The sequence below is a fragment of the Canis lupus genome, chromosome 3 (genome assembly GCF_003254725.2).
Source record: "Canis lupus dingo isolate Sandy chromosome 3, ASM325472v2, whole genome shotgun sequence".
NCBI classification, from domain to species: Eukaryota; Metazoa; Chordata; class Mammalia; order Carnivora; family Canidae; genus Canis; species Canis lupus.
The window spans coordinates 23,553,339-23,571,451 of record NC_064245.1 but is presented as its reverse complement, the minus strand read 5'-3'; the positions used below and the strand labels follow the sequence as shown (position 1 = coordinate 23,571,451).

General features: G+C 34.1%; 1 protein-coding gene across 2 annotated transcripts in view; it reads right to left on the bottom strand.

Annotated features, from left to right (window-relative positions):
* EDIL3 (EGF like repeats and discoidin domains 3) overlaps positions 1-18,113 on the bottom strand; it is a 393,012-nt gene that overhangs the window by 152,076 nt on the left and 222,823 nt on the right. For both annotated transcript variants that reach the window (XM_025437114.3, XM_025437115.3), the window contains one exon: positions 16,359-16,472. In XM_025437114.3, coding sequence (XP_025292899.1) covers positions 16,359-16,472 — 114 coding nt within the window. The remainder of the gene's footprint in view (positions 1-16,358; positions 16,473-18,113) is intronic.

Below are 18,113 nucleotides of genomic sequence, written 5' to 3'. Positions count from 1 at the left end.
AAAAATAAAAATAAAAATCTAGGTTATTAGATGACCAGTCATTTCCACTTTTTTTTTTCATTTCCACTTTTTAATTCCAGTCTAGCATTCAGCGATCTGTGCAAACTTACCCTCATTAAAGCAAGATCAAATAAATGTTAGAATTGTAGGAGACTGGAAAGTGTACCCTGCTTAAAATAACCCTAGGTATGAGTATATTCTGACATGAGAACTGAATTCAAATATAGTCTTAATTATGTGTTTAGTGACAATACCTTGATGCTTTGAAATGGGTGATTCAGACTTGTGAAAATATCTATTGATTGACACTCTTCCTACCCGCCCCTCCCATGAGTAATCCTCATTCACTTTGTATTTGATGCTATGCTTCTGGATGACTAGCACTTTTCCTTAACTCACACACCAGAGTGGCATTCTTCTAAAGCAACTATGTGTATGGCACTGACAAAATAAGCAACTAAACTCATTATAAACTATTATATAGATAACAACTGATTTTAAGAAAATTGAAAAGGCCATGGTAAAAGGCAAACTGAATGTGCTCAATTTCAGACAGTAGCTCCTGGAGAGATGTTTTTTAGTTCCTCTATTTTTCCTTGTCTTTAAAACAGTTCAGAGTCCACAGATAACTAAGAATATATCATAGGGTTACAAACTTTCTAAATTTGCCCTGCAGGTGAGAAACAGGAATGGGTTCAATGAAAACTCAACATTGTTATACACTAATAATGCAGTGGCAGAAAGAGAAACTAAGAAAACAATTCCATTTAGAATTACAGCCAAAATAATAAAATACCCAGGAATGAGCTTAACTGAGTTGGTGAAAGATCTGTATTGAAAAAAACAACCAAATAAACTGTAAAACATTTTTGAAAAAAATGGAAGATGACACAAACAAATGGAAAGATATATTCATGGACTGAAAGAACCAGTGTGGCTAAAATGTCTATACTACCCAAAGCAATCTACGGATTTAATGCACAGACTGTCAAAATACCAACAACATATTTTCACAGAACTATAACAAATTATCATAAAATTTTAGTGGAATCACAAAAGATCCCGAACAACCATTGAAAAAGAACAAAGCTGAAGGTATCACAATCCCAGATTCAACATATGCTACAAAGCTGTAGTAATTAAAACAATATGGTACTGAGACATTGATCAATGGAACAGAATAGAGTCCAGAAATAAATCCACTTTTGTATTGTTAATTAATCTATTACAAAGGAGGGAAGAACATACAATGAGAAAAAAGTCTCTTCAATGAGTGCCTTTGGGAAAACTGGCCAGCTACATGAAGAAGAATGAAATTGGATCACTTTCTTATATCATACAAAAATTTAAACTCAAAATAGATTCAAGACCCAAATGTAAGCTCTGAAGCATAAATTTCCTAGAAGAAAAAATAGGTAGCTGATTTCTCTGACATCAGCCCATGAAACATTTTTCTAGATATGTCTCTTCTGGCACAGGAATCAAAAGCAAACTTAAACTATTGGAATTGCACAAAAATAAAAAGCTTCTGCACAGTGAAAGAAACCATCAACAAAATGACAACACAACTTACTGAATGTGAAAGTATATTTGCAAATGATATATTCGATAAGGGGTTAATATCCAAAATATATAAAAAACTTATATAACTCCACACCAAACAAAATAATCCAATCAAAATAGGCAGAGGATCCGAATAGTTTTCCAAAGAAGATATATAGATGGCCAACAAACATGCAAAAAGATACTCAACAACACTAATCATCAAAAAATGCAAATTAAAATCACAATGAGATATCAATTTACAACTATCAGAATGACCAAAATGAAAAGGACAAGAAGTCACAAGTGTTGGGGAGGATGCAGAGAAGAAGGAGCCCTCCTGGATGTTGGGATGTAAATTGGTACAGCCACTGTGAAAAACAGTATGGAGGCTTCTCAAAAAATCAGAACTAGAATATCACATAATCCAGTAAGTCCACTATTAGGTAATTACCCAAAGAAAATTAAAACACTAATTTGAAAAGATATATGCACTTCTATGTTTATTACAGCATTATTTACAATAGCCTACATATGGAAGCCACCTAAGTGTCCAATGACAGATGAATGGATAAAGAAGGTGTGGTACACACACATACACACACACACACAGAAATATTATTCAGCCATAAAAGAACGAGATCTAGTCATTTACAGCAGCATGGATGGATCTAGAAGGTATAATGCTAAGTGAAATAAATCAGAAAAAGACAAATACCATATGATTTCATTCATATGTGGAATTTAAGAAACAAAATAAACAATTAAGAAGAGACAAAAATAAAGACTTAAATACAGAGAATGAACTGGTGGTTGCTAAGGAGAGGATGGATGAAATATAGGTGATTATGAGTATATTTACCTTGATGAGCATTAGGCAATGTATAGAATTGTTAAATCATTATATTGTACACTTGAAACTAATGTAACACTATATATTAATTATATTTGAATTAAAAAAAGAATATTTGACATTAGGGAAGAAAATTTACTAGTTGATTTCATAAAACCATTTGAATTAAAGTACAAGTTTGAGCACTAAGCAAGATGACTCTGGAAAAGCAGCTGTGGGCTCATCTTCCAATGGATCTGCTTGTTTTAATAGTTTTGTTCTCAGCTTTGAAATCATCGAAATCTAGTATTGATATGTTCTATAAATTGCTTTTTTCAGTGTTAAACTAAGGATTAAAAATAACGAAGCACATCTTATGATACTGCTTTCTCTAAAATACTATTATTATATTAGTGAGACCAAAATAGGCTTTTTGTGCCATATAAAATGGTATATAACAAGACAAGATGTAAATGTAAAATCATATTATTTATTCATCTTTGTTTATACTTTAAGATATCATTTTTGCACATATTTTGTAATGCGTACATTAATACTTAAATTGTGCAGCTACTTTGTAAATAAGTAGATTTATTTTGGGGTGTAAAAAAAACACTGCTAATGAAACTTCTGTAAACACAATGACAAAAATGTGACTTAATAATATCATGTTCTGCTATTTTACTTATATGTTTTTGGACATGGAACTAGAGATTAAAACTCAGCTGAAAGGCCAGGAATAGACATTCAATGGAAATGGATCATTAATAGCTTTAATTTCCAAAGGCTTAAGCCATATTATACAGGAGGAAAGTAATATTTTTTGAAACCAAAAAGCCATTAACTCGGGGTTCTGAACCTTTTTGTATGCTCTGGACCCTTTTATCAGTCTGGTAAAGACTAGAGGCTTTTCTCAGAATAATTCTGTTTAGTGTATAAAATGAATGTACAGAAACATGACGTAATTATCAAAATATTGAAAAATAAGTGAAAAAGTAATATATATGCTTACCTATTAACACATTAAATAACTGAGTTAGTGGCAGGTCTACTATAGTTTCATATTAATAAAAGATATAAATATTTTTTCATGTATGTGCAACAAGTAGAATGTGGTATAAAAATATTTGTGATTTCTATCAGTGACAAAGTCACTGGTACTGTTAATATTATGATCCATTGTTGCTAACACTTTTCCATCAACATAATTAACAGAAATTCTACATTTTAGGTAGTCATTTTGTTTTTCTTACCAAAGGAGGCAGACCCCTTGACTCTATCCATTCATCCTTTGAGGGTTCTGTACCCTTGGTTAAAAACTGCATGAAGTATATCAGAGTGTGAGACCGAGAACATCCTTATATTAATCTCTGTTGGAAAGTGCTCACGTTCTGTAAAACTGAAAACTATTCACAATAGTAGAATCCACGAATAATTCTAATGGGAAAGGAAATGTTATTATTAAGCTACTGCCTAGTGGATATGAAGCAATATTTATATACCAAATAGCCATCTTATGGATGTTTAAAAAATTGTATGTCTGCCTGAGTTTACCAGAGAAAATATAAAGGGGATTTTATTTTGAACAAACCACCACAAATATCCTTGGGTTTCTTGGAGCTAAGAGCTGCAGTTCAATTTCTTGGTATTTTGTAGTTAGATAATAGTGCTGAGTATTTATAGGCTTCCTTATATAACTATAGTTCTATCCATTTTTCTTGTCAGAAGAGTTTATTTTCTGTCCCTGCTCCTGTTTTCCTTGAATTTTAGTATTGGATTTACTGACTTTGCTCTAGCTCTACTTCTTTTTATAGAACCATATTCCTCAAGTTCAATTTATTTTTAAGTTGGATACTTTATGTGTCCATTCCCTTTAGAGCTCTAAAAAGAATGTGTATTATTGACCAGATAAAGCTATTAAGGTAACTATTATGAAATTTATTTTTAGGTCCTTGGCCACCTTAATGGCTCTTTGGGGTTTAAGATATGCTCCAAGTGGAGTGCACCATAACCTGGGAGGAGCATCTGTGACTATTATTTCTCATTCAACACCTGCTCAATCTGGAATAACTGCAATCTGGCATTCTCTTCCACCACCCACTGTAATTATTTAAGGGCCATTAATGGTTTGAGGCTCCAAATTAAAAAAGTCTTAAGTATCTATTTTCTTGACCAGCTTTTATTTTGGGAACATTCTTTTCCTTCTTTCTCAAGTTTTTATTCTGTTTCTATTTTTCTGATTATATTTTTTATTTCCTTTTTTTTTTGCACCTTTGCAGATAGAATTTCTTTACCTGCCTTAAATTCTGTCCTTAGTGATTTCCCTTCAATCTTACCACTTCACCATTCTCATCTGATCCCTAATTATCAGTGCTTCCCTAAGCTGTCATCTGCATTTTAATAACTAGCTTACGGGGATGTACCAATTGTATCTACAATTCAGTATGCCTTATGCAGAAAAGAGATCTGTTGTGCTCCTATCCTTCATTTGAAGAAGATTGCTTTGAAGATGACATTCAAAATATGGATGTGGCTCTTTGTCTTAAATGCTGCTAGAAGCCATCACTTTTCAAGTCTCTGATTGGTTGAAAACCGTGGCTAGGGCCATGCCAGTTGTCGGTATCTCTGCCCAATTTAGCTCCATTCTTGCCAGTAAAATTTTATTGCAACTATTTGAAAGTCTTGGGATTTCAGGAAATCATGGAAAAGTGGGCACATTAGTCAAAAGATCTGAAATCGCCTCTATTCTTTCCTTTCTCCTATTTGAGAAAAGCATTTGTTTTGCTGTTTGGTGGATGTGATAAAAGCAGAAACCGTTGTGGTTTGTACCAGAAATTTCTCCATAACAACATAACCATTTCATACCCACTTTGATAATTCAAACTCTAAATTTTACCTAACACCTCATGCCAAGCTGACACGTGTAGAGGATAATGACTAGCCCACAAATTACATTTTAAACCATGTTCAAACTGTAAACTCATCAGATGAGTTCTCTTCTAGAGGTTTCATTATAGAGTTTTTCTTTTTCCTTTTAAGATTTTATTTATTTATTTTAGAAAGAGAGAGAGAGAGAGAGAGAGAGAGAGCATGAACAGGGGGAGGGGAGAGGGAGAGGGAGAAGTAGTAGACTCCTCACTTAGCAGGAGCCTGACTCCAGGCTTTATCCCAAGACTCTGGCATCATGGCCTGAGCTGAAGGCAGACGCTTATTAGCACCTGAGCCACACAGGTGCCCAGATTTTAGTTTTTCTATATTGTATATATTTTATTTGGACTCTTCCTTTTATCTTTTCTTTTTTCCAAAAATTTCTTACAAGGAGAGGAACAGTGATGGTTGAAAAGATTGATATTTTCAGTCTGAGAAAAATAACAATATTTTTCAAACGTACAATTTTAAATTTTATGAGGATGAAATCAAGTTGTCCTGCTCCCAAACTCTCCTGATCTCTGCATATTTCATCCTTCTTCATCTCTGAATTAGGACTATTAGAGTGAGCTTTATCCTTAAGTATAAATGCCAGACTAAACATTAACTCCCGGCCATATGCAGTTTAGTACATAATAGGAATGTTAATATCATTTGAAATTTAAGAAGACCTTACTGGATGTTTCAGTAATTATTTGCAATCAAGTACAAAACTGTAAGGTAATAAGAATCTCATTCAATTTGTTAGAGGTATTTAACAAGTCCTAGGGGGTCTATTTGAGCATTTTGCAGGTTTTTTTTCCTATGTTTCCTTTATTAGATTATCACTTTAAGGTACAGCAGGTAAACTTTCAAAGTGTGGTATGTCTGAATAAAACTGTTGGGCAACATTTGGAAAAATATACCCAGAAGCATCTGATTGAAGGTGGAACTTGCATGTCAGACACAGAAAATCCAATTCGGTTTTGTCATTGAGTCAATTTTTTGTGTTTACTGTTACAAAGACTTCATCCTGCAGTAATGTTGGAATCGTTTCTTTCCTTGAGGGCTATTGATATACTTGCACAGTATTCTGTTTTGTTTTGTTTTAAAACTTATTGTCACATCTTTTTAAAGAGACCATGAGAAATTAAGTTAAAATAATTATCTGTACTCAAGTATTTACAGTTATGGTTATTTCCATGCATATCTCTATATATTTATGGTATTATATACATTAGATTTAACATTATACAATTAATACTGAATACAAACCTTTTATCAATCCATAGTTGATTACTTAAATTTTTATTATGTTTACAAAAGGTGACAGCTTGAAACAAATTGTCCTTTCCTGTCCTATTAGATTTCTGGATTAATTCCTAATTTTATGTACTTCAAGGAAAGTAATCTTAAATTTATGTCAAGTGACACTTGAAAAGACGAAAGTTATTGGTAAAGCATGCCATTTCAAATTTCTAAAACAGAGCAGATATTTTTTTTATCTGGAATAAACCTAGGACTCAAGTTAATGATCCTTTCTTTTCTTTTGTTCTTGCTTTCTTTCCTTTTTTTTTTTTTTAACTTCTTGCTATATTTACAAAAGTTAAAGTGTATCTTGGTGTTTTAAAAATCCCTTGTGGTTGCACAGAAAAGACAGCTCATGAGATGGATTTTTAATATATAAATATTGTTTGCCATCAATTGGTCTTGACCCCACATTGTCAGGGCCTAAAAGGAAGTGATCATACTAAAAATCTCATCACACTATGATTACACAGCAATTGAAATCATTCACTACATATGAAGATTCTAATGGACAGAGGGTTTACTTATCCTTGTACATATCATCTTTCTTGTAGAATTCCCCTCTCTATCACTCTACGTTTTTCTAGTCTCAGCTTAAATGTCATTTCCTTAGAACAGGCACTCCTGTCACGGCTCCCTTTGCTTTTCATTCACAGCACTCAACATGCTTTATAATTAGATATTATACAATTCTTGTTTTTTTTCTCCCACTGATCTGTATACTCCCTGAGAGTAGGAACTGAATTTACTTTAATTACCATTTTGCCCCAGTTCTGGAAGGTGGCTATTGTTGGACGCAATTTGGTGAATGAATGAGTGAATTAATTCATATGTTCTCAAAACCTGTACACAGTTAAGAAAAAAAATTTTGTTTCACATGACTAAATGAATACATTTACTATAATACTGGACTTCACAATTTTCTTATTAAATTTATATTTCTTATTAAATTTAATTCTTATTAAATTTAATTTACTTCCCAATAGATATCTCTTATTTTTTATAAGATTATTTATTTATTTATTAGAGACAGAGAGAGAGAGAGAGACACAGAGGCAGAGGGAGAAGCAGGCTTCATGCCCCATGCCGGGAGCCTGACGTGGGACTCGATCCCGGGTATAGAGAATCACGCCCTGGGCCGAAGGAGCTCTAAACCCCTAAGCCACCAGGGCTGCCCAATCGATATCTCTTATTTTTAATATTCTTTATTTTATATCAGAATTTGTTTATATTTTGATTTTGGATCTATGTCATACCTGGATATAGCACAGTAGGAATTTAGTATTATATGTATAGTATAAAACTGTAATCTTGATCATTTATTTAAAGTAAAAAACAAGGTAGAATTTTTCACTCCACCATTAATTTCTCCTTACCATTCACTAAAATACTTGATCGAATAGCAATGACAGCTTACCATAATTACAAACATAAAAACATAAATGAAGAAATTAGATGTTTACAGTTCAGACATATGTGATGACGTCATTTTTAAAAACCAAAGCAATTCCTATCATCTATAACAGTTTGGTTGGATTAACATTTGTTTATTAAAATTTCTGTTAATGCTACAGGATTTCCTAAATTAATGTAGTATTAAAACATGGAATGTGAGACATTATAGCTGACTTCTACACAAGTTGTTTTCAAGGACACAGTTAGTTACTAAAGATAAGTTAGTTGTTTGGGTAATAAAAAATTAAAATCGCACAAAATTATAACAAAACCTGGGATCACTGGCATTGGCTTTTCAAATAACTTAAAGATCTTTGTGTCCCTTTTATTTATTAAGGCAATTAGATGCTGATTTACAACATTTACTGACCTACAATTTTACTAGGTATTTTATATATGGCTGTAATTTTAATCTACCTGTCTATATAAACCAATGAATTATATTAATATCATTTATGGATAAGGAATCTGAAGCCCAAAAAGGGCAACTAATTTATCCAGACATTTAGTTATGAAGAGGAAAAGCCAGAATTTCTGTTCCAGTTCTATCTGAATGCAAAGCCTGTGCTCTTTCCTCTTACTCTTCCAACACTCGCCAAGGCCACTCCTCAAGTGCAAATGTTCTTACAGTGTACAGTGTAATGAACAGTGTCCCTTTCATTCTACAAGCACCAGGATCAATCATGCTTAGGCGTGCAGGATCTTGCAGCTGCGATGTTTGGAGGTAAGGCCAGGCCCTGCAGTTTACAAGCTGTGTTTGCTAAGGCAAATTATTTACTCAGCACACTCAGTTTTCTCTGTAAAATGGAGCCAGTGATATGTAGAATCCACTACAAAGAACGTTAAGAGGGGATGCCTGGGTGGCTCAACGGTTGAGCGTCTGCCTTCAGCTCAGGGCGTGATCCCAGGGATCAAATCCCACATGGGGCTCCCTGCGTGGAGCCTGCTTCTCCCTCTGCCTATGTCTCTGCCTCTCTCTCTGTGTCTCCCATAGATAAATAAATAAAATCTTAAAAAAAAAAAGACTGTTAAGAGGGCTAAATAAATTAATATTTAAAGTACTTAGGACAGTCTTGGCACATAGTATGTTAAAAACCTAAATTGAAATCAACATTATTATATGACAGTTGGTGATATAGTAGAATGTTTAGTTATTTACAAAATAACTAAATGCTTTAGTTTAAATATCACATTTTTATATGTGTTGAACATATAAAAAAATATCACATAATTTAGTTATCTATAAAATGCTTTAACAATTTTCACTACGTAAGCTTATACTTATACAAATGTACTTGGCAGCACTGCTTTCAAAAGAAAAGACAAATGTAGGTTTATGTAGTATATGTTGTATATGTTTGTGTATTTGTACATATTAGCTTATTTGTAACAGAGGCTTAAAGAGTTATATCTAACCAAAAATGAAGATATGGAAATATTAATTTACATTTTAAAAATATATTTACATGTATCATCATCTCTTGTCCTTAATACCTTATATTACTTTGTAATACTTTACTATATATTATACTTATAGGTAGAATTCTTAAGGTAGTGGCTATAGGATTATCTAGATTATAATACTTAATTTTTTAAAACTGGATAATTATGACATTTAGAAACATCACTTTCTCCACAGTTGAAGATTTTAGTTTTCATTTTTAATAAAACTCCCTGAAACCATCCAAGTCTTAATACTTTTTGGCATAATAGTTTGGGAATGTTGCATTATAAGAGATCCCTTGGCAACTATCTTAATTTCCAGAAATAGTGTCAGTGATGAAAATGAATTTGAGTGCCATTTCTGAAATTTAATCATGTCACATTTAAACACCCAGCAGGGAACTGTATATGGCTATTGTGGGCCACATAGTCCAATCAATGAAAACAATCTTCGTTATTTTTAGATTAGTTAACTAAAGTGCTATCAATTTCCATTGCGCTTACTTTAGTTTAAACATCACATTCTGTTAAATGCACACAGCAAAGCATATCTGTTCTTATGAGAATAGGTTTCTCATTCCAGTTCATCATCATTTCCTTTCAAGCTGTGTATGAAAATGGCTGAATGCTTGAGCTTGTAACATTTAAAAACAATAAGGAAATATAAATTAGGACTTTATAATTAGGAGAATTGCTGTAATACTGTAATAAATAGTATGAGCACATCTAAATGATTTTCACATATCATTCAAATGTAACTTCAATTAAAATTAAAAATAATCAAAATTCAATTCATTGTAATAAATAACTGAATAATAGAGCTAAAAATAATTGAGATCTGCCAACATAAGTGATAGGTTGTATGAACAATACCCGGAAATCTAAATTGAAATATTTAAATCAGAAGTATTATTGCCCTAGCCTACCTACTAGGTAGGTACCTAATATAATTAGCAAATAATTACTGGAAAAATTATAGGCAGGTTTTTACCCAGTATTAAAACTTTTGTTATTAAGACTTGAAATATTGCATTTATTGAAAATGTTTGATGTGACTGATTTGCATAATTATAATAATTATTACTGTACAATTGGACATTGTGTCATAATGGATCAGTTAGATATACATTTATTTTTATAAAGTAAAAATGTCTAATAGCTATACTAATTAAATAATACATTAAATAAAGAATTATATAGATTTTTAAATAATATTTATTAAAATCATATCTTAAACATCTTGGTTTTGTTTAACTGAAAATTTTAAAATATATTTAGGTTTTAAAAATGTAGTATGTCACTAATATTAAAAATATTTCACTTAATTGCACTGGCAAAGGTAGTCTTAAAAAATTGCTTAAAATTGAAGGACACGTATAAAAGAAGGAAAGGCAGAGAAAGGTTAAAATGATGATATGATATGTACATATATATCGAGATTAGTGTGTTGACACCACTTAAAGAATTATATCCAAAATTACCACTTTTATGTTTTCAAGACTTACTAGTGGTTGTACTTAGATCACAGCATTCATATGTATCTACTGATAATGCAGAAGTGGTCTAAATAGAGGAACAGAGTCCCTGTTTACTTCTCTTATTTAAAAGCCATCTGCATAACCCTATTGCAAACCAGAGTTATAGAAGATTTTATTAAAGTCAAAGAAAAACAATACAACTTGTGGTATCATTTATTGAGTATCAATTAATATAACAAGTTATATTTCATTACACTGGCAAAAACATCTTTAGAATACTGCTCAAAAATATAGGAAGTCGGGGATCCCTGGGTGGCGCAGTGGTTTGGCGCCTGCCTTTGGCCCAGGGCGCGATCCTGGAGACCCGGGATCGAATCCCACGTCAGGCTCCCTGGTGCATGGAGCCTGCTTCTCCCTCTGCCTGTGTCTCTGCCTCTCTCTCTCTCTCTCTGTGACTATCATAAATAAATAAAAATTAAAAAAAAATATAGGAAGTCAGGTAACAAATAACTTGATGGCTGCTGAGGACACTAAGAAATCAGATACCATGTCTATACTGAACTCAGAATGGTAGGTTCTTTCATTCATTCTGTAAATGTCTATTGAACATCTACTGTTTGCTAGTCCTCTTCTGACAACTGTGATTACAATAGTACAATCTCTCCCTCATGGAGGATATACTCCATTGGGGGTATTGTAAATAAATAACATGCAAAAGTAAAAATATGATATGTTAATGATTAATGTTAAGGAGAAAATGATAACAGATAAGGGGGTGGGTGTGTTTTGGTATGTTGAGGTAGGGAGGTACAGAGGCTGAGGAAAGCCTCATTGGGAGGATGCTTTTATGCAAAGACTCAAAGGAAGTACTGGAGTACTCATAACATCATAATAGAATATTAAAGGAAAAAGGGAGATGGAAACAGAAATGCTGTAGGCCAGAGATGTGGGACAGGAACAGTGGGGAGGCCACAGTGGCTGAAACAGTCCACAAAAAGGGAGGAGTCCCAGGAGATGTGGTCACAGAGGTGAGTGAATAGGGCAGAGGTACAGGAAGGTCCTGCTAGCTTCAGGAAACAGGCAGACTTTAAGTTTTACTCTGAGCTCAGAAGTCAGTGGAAGATTCTCAGCTGCTAGGTGACATGTGTTGATTTCTGCTGTAACAGACTCCCTCCAGCAGTAGAGAGAGTTAACAGACTATGTAAGAAGCACATGTAGAAGGAGGGAATGGCCTCTCTCTAGTAAAATTGTCTCATGAGAACTTTTTATGTCTTTTAAAAAAAACTCTTTTTTGTCACCTTCTTTGCCTTAAAATTCCCTGCCCACAAATAAGGACAAATTCAACCTGGAGGAAGGGAGGGACGGAGGGAGAGAGAGAGAGAATATGTGTGTTTCCTGGGATGGCTAACATGAAACCAGGTCTTTGTTTTGTTTTTTAAAGAATTTATTTATTTATTCATAAGAGACACATAGAGAGAGAGAGGCAGAGACATAGGCAGAGGGAGAGGAAGGCTCCCAGTGGGGAGCCTGATATGGGACTAGATCCCAGGACTCCAGGATCATGCCCTGAGACAAAGGCAGATGCTCAACCACTGATCCACCCAGGCATCAGCATGGAGCCAGGTTTAACAGCTCTCACCTCTTTCCCTTCTCCTCCTTTTTGTTTTCCATATTCTTTCTAAAGTATGTCAGCTAGCCTCTGTTCCTCTTTAGAATTTCATCTGCTTCCATTTATCTGTATTTCTGTTTGTGAAATGAGAGGGCATAGAGATATGGGGTGAGAGGAAGAAGCAGAGTGATGTGTGGTCAGTTCAGTTTTTTTATTCATATATGTAGTGCTCTCTCATTAAATAGACATTTAAAACATAATTATTCTTTTCAGATCACAAAGGTACTACAAGCCTAATAAATTCAAAACTGAAGAGTATACTGAGTAAAGATGACACAACTCAACAATAATATAAATTTCAAATTACTTCCTTTGTGGGAAAGCTCTGCTCATGTTTTTGATATTTTTTTTCTTTTGTTGTATTTAATGTTATTGAATTGACAGACATAATAAGCTGAGGATAAGAAATATTTTCCTTTCATGTTTATTGTAATTATATCCCAAGTTTATTATTTGTGTTTATAGTTTATTACTTTTATATAGATGTTTTTAGTCAATTCTATTCCTCCGTTATTTATTTACTCATCTATTTATTTATTTTTAAATATTTTATTTATTTATTCATGACAGACAGAGAGAGAGAGGCAGAGACATAGGAAGAGGGAGAAGCAGGCTCACCACAGGGAGCCTGATGCAGGACTGGATCCCAGGACTCCAGGATCACGCCCTGAGCTAAAAGTAGACGCTCAATCAGTGAGCCACCGAGGTGCCTGTCTTTTATTATTTATTATTTGGGAGGGCATTGAGAATGATTTCATTTTAAAATATGCCAGAACTTAATTAACTCATCAGGAGATATAAGAAAGCAGTGGATGAACTGAGATAATATGAGTGCAGACACCTAAGATTAGAGTGAAGACAGTTTCGATTTGAACACAAGTGTACCAGCATTTCAGTATGATATCCTCTGACCTACCCAGCATTAAGTCTCCATCATTTTCTCTTTCCTCTTCCTTCTGAAATATCTGCAGAAACAAATGGTCTCTCTGCCATAACTGTTGGCATAAGCTAACCCAAGGGTATCCCTATGGGAAATGATACAAAGTTCAGAAGAAAGTTTATAAATCTTACTCCCAAGTGGATGCTGGGCACGTTGATTATAATCTATGCACTGTCAATGCCCAAGATCCTAACCTCAACTGGCCGAGAGCCAGCACCATCTGTAACCTGCAGGTGTTTCTGTGTGCCCTGTAGTGAGTGAATACTCTTAAGTTCTCAATGTGCTCTACAGCGTCACTGTGGCAGATGCACTTTCTTACTCTGGATTTTCTAACAATTCTGAGAAGCCACACAAAAAAAGCAGAACCATATCCCTATAGAAACCAAAACAGTAGGGAGAGTAAGGATCCTCAATTTATTATAAACTCTTGCAAATTGATAAAATAAAAACAAATGGCTCAATAAGAACCTATTTTAGAGTAGATCCTTAAGTAACTTTCCCTGATCTCTTTGTTAAAGCATATCATAGGTTAAGAAACCCACTATTCCATTCATGTTCAAAGAGAAATCTGAGTTTACATAAAAGGAATATATAAATATAAAATGAAGTCAAAGAAAGCAAAGGCACTTATTAGACATAATAGCAAGACACTAGACACAAACTGGTGACAATTAAGTTCAAAATCTATTTCAATGTGTCTTTCCATAATCAATCAAGTTTCTTTCTTTCCAAGGGTATTTTTAGATGTGGTGACCTCAGCAACATCTCTGATGGAGGGATAGAATAGGCTTTAGTCATCAGTTTCAACGTCTAGTTCATATCCAAGTCTCCTTCAATTTTCAACCCACTGGCAACTATATATATATATGTATATATATATACAGCTTCAAGACCTAGCTCTCTTGTCCCAGGGTGTCTACAGCTTCAGACATCACTTCCTCTTCAGGGCACTCAGAGGGCTATTGTTTGACCATCTCAGAGTGACACTCATTGTGAGGCAGGGGTCCATGACATGTCCCCTATATAGGGTTCTCCTTTTAGGAAAATGAGAATGTCTCATCTTCCTATTGCTCCCCTGGCCAGGCCTCCTATGTGTCATGTTTGTAGCCAGGCATTGTTTTAAGCTCTGCCAAAGTTCTAGTACTGTCTGGAAGGTGCTTTATTCTGGCACCTAATGTCTGTTTTGGCTGCATGAAAATCAAATAGTCATTGATGTTAGTTTTTTGGTCTGCATCATGTTAATTGTTTGTTAACAGATACCTTGGGGTGCTTCTTAGTACAACTTCCAGGGCTCAGTAGGCAGCCGTCAGCGAGTCCCATAAACCAAAGAAAAGAAGGATGGAAGAGCTGTATCTGGGAGGGCCAAGGACCAATTGAATCTGAATTAAGTTAACTTACCATATGGTTAGCTAAATGCTTCAGAGGAAGGTTGCTAGGTTAGTTGACTGCGTGGCCACTCATCTATTTGGTTGTATGATCAACCTGCTTACTGATGCTGTCATTTCCTTCCATTCATCCATGCCTAAAGGTTCCTATGCCAACTCACAATTAACGTCTTTCCCAATTATCTTTAAGTTTAGAAAATGTTCTGCTCATCCAAGGTATTTCTTTGATATTTAGGATTTCATTATTCAATAAAGTTTTTCAGAACGAGCACTCATAGATCATCATTTTGTTTATATACATAATCCAAATAAATCCTTAAGTAATTTTCCCTGTTTTACTTTATAAAGTATTCTTGTCAAAGGGAAAGGAAGAGAAGTGACATGTAAAATTGTTACTCTGCCTAAAAAGGAAGGAGTGCGTGTGTGCGCGCGTGTGCATACCCACATGGGCTTATGAACATGTATATAAGAGAGAGAGGCGGTGTAGTGTGCTTTTGTGTTTATCTCATTCAGTCTTATCTGAAGAGATATCTTGATTTAGAGGAAAATACACTGAACTGGGAATCACAAAGCCCTGATTCTACATTTCTTCTAGTACTGTTTCTGTTGCTAACTGTGACAGCCTGGGCAAACTGCATAGCCCACATGTCTCAGTTTCTGCATTTGCCTTCTGAATTTGCATAACGTTGTAATGCTCTAGTAGTATAATATGCATCAAAGCAGTAGCACTATGGAGTTTCTAGAAGTGCCCAGCAATTAAGCTATATCATTATTATTCTCATTAGCATGTATTTGTGCCCAATTCTGGTTTCATCCCAATGACTATAATCCTGTTACTACTTTCTCCGAGTTTTGTTTCTTTTGGGGAAGAAGGGTTGCTTTGTGCTTCTTTGTAAACACTTCAGGCGATTTACTGTCCTATCCTTTGCTATATCATCTCAAGACCCTACTCTCTTAGTCTTCCAAAAAGACAGTGTATAAAATTCTTACTAATACATATGCCAGCTCAATACAAATCCTCCTTTTATTTGTGGTAGAGGCTATCAGGTTAGAGTGCCCTGAATTTATTGTCTGAAGCAGTGTAACCACTCTGGTGGAAATTTAGGTCATACATATACTCAAAAGCCAAATGGGATGCATAGAATAGGTGCACGTGGATCTCTGCAGAAATGCTGCCCTCCTTTTAGACTTTAAGGTGGCCACTCCTATGCTTAGCATGCACTGAGACCTATCTTGAAGAATATATGTATACTAGTAACATTAACAATAAAAATATGAAGTGTGCCATTTCAAAAAATTATGAACTCGGGAAGCAAATTATATTTTTTGATCCAGATTCCATAATAAATGGAGGCCATGCAAACAACAACAACAAATATATACATATATGAATACTTACTGTATTGACAATTCCTTCCCATGAATTCGCCTGGGCATTCACAGGAATAATTAGCAACAAGGTCTGTACATATTCCACCATTTTTACAAGGCTCAGCTTCACATTCATTTATGTCTGAAGAAAACAGAAAGAACAGAGAGAATGAGAATTATTGGTGAAAAAATGATTAGTTATTGGAAGGCTTTAGACCTTTCAAATAAAACAAAATCTAAGTAATGCAATTACGTGTGTGTGTGTGTGTGTGTGTGTGTGTGTATGGGTGTTAAGTCAATAATAGAAATAGTGCTTAAAATCAACAACTGATTAATAATCAAGTTCAAATGAAATTGAGAACCCAAATGAAACACCAACAGAAGCAAACCATTCTCCAATAGTGAAAATAAATATGAATAGTTTGGGGAAATATTCAGTGTATCCTTAGAATTAAATCAAGCAAATTAACCCTGATAGAGAGATGAATTGGTATCACTTACAAGATCTAGAAACCTCCCCTGCAGCAACAACTGCCAATTAACACTGTCTCATTTCATCTTAATTCATTAAAATTCTAACTGACAGAGATGTTTTAGTTTCTAAATAGTTCGCCTTTGATGAATGCGATGAGAAGCAAATTAGAGTTAATAGCTAAAGCTCGTTACATTAAGCAAAGTATAATAAATGTAAATGATGATCACTTCCTAATCTCATTCAAGGATTTCTAAAATTAGGATGACTAAAGGGACTTACCTTTGATATACCATTATCATACCTCATGCAAAATCATATGAAATATAAAACATTCAGTAAATTGTACTAATTTCCATGCTAATTTTGGACAACAGATACAATGAATATGATTTTAAATGAAAAAAGAAATAAGAACTAATTCAGTCAAATATCCATCACTGATATTTAGAAGGCATTCCCTCTAAGCACAGCACCATGCTAGGTTCTGTGAAAGCTAGTAAAGTAGTTGGATTAATGCGCAACTGCTCCCCATCCCTCTCTCTACTTATCATCTACTCCCATTGAACTTCCCACAGCTCCTTACAGACCTGATTAGTGTCACCTAGGAATTATCTATTTATGTGCCTTTCATCTTCTCACCTAGTTAAACTGTGACCCTTACAATTGCAGCATCTATCCTGCATTCTTTGTATATCTATGAATGCCACATGCTATCTGGGAGATCACGGTACCAAAAAAAAAAAAAAATGTTTCTTGATAAAATTTTTAACAAAAGATTAGAAATAGTGGTGCATACCACCTAACAAATTATTTCAGATATGTAATGGCTCTTCTGATATACCACAATGTATCAAAACAATATTCTGAAGTCCTGGGTTTTCAGTGCTTAAAGCAATATGATCATTAAATTACCCATTGAAGACCAAACAAGAATAAAACAGAAGAAAATCTCTATTTTGCCCTTTCTTTTTAACTTCTTTCTTCTAAAGAGCCTGTCCTCTTGGTATCAGAGTTTGTCATTTTACCCTCTCACTTCCCTCTCAATTTACATTTACTGTAAAGTTTAGTCTAAATTTCCTTAGGCAGGTTATGACTTTCTCTGAAAAAGCCCTCCTTTTTCATTTCTCATTGACTATCACAATTTGACAGTAGAGACAATTCATGACTATGTTCAGAAAGAATCTAAATAATTTGAATATTTTATAACATCAAATAATAGGATAAAATCAGAATCTGATAATCTCTAAAAAAGTTGTATGCTAAAAAATATAACAGACTCCCAGACATCTGAAACTAAAACTCTCCAGA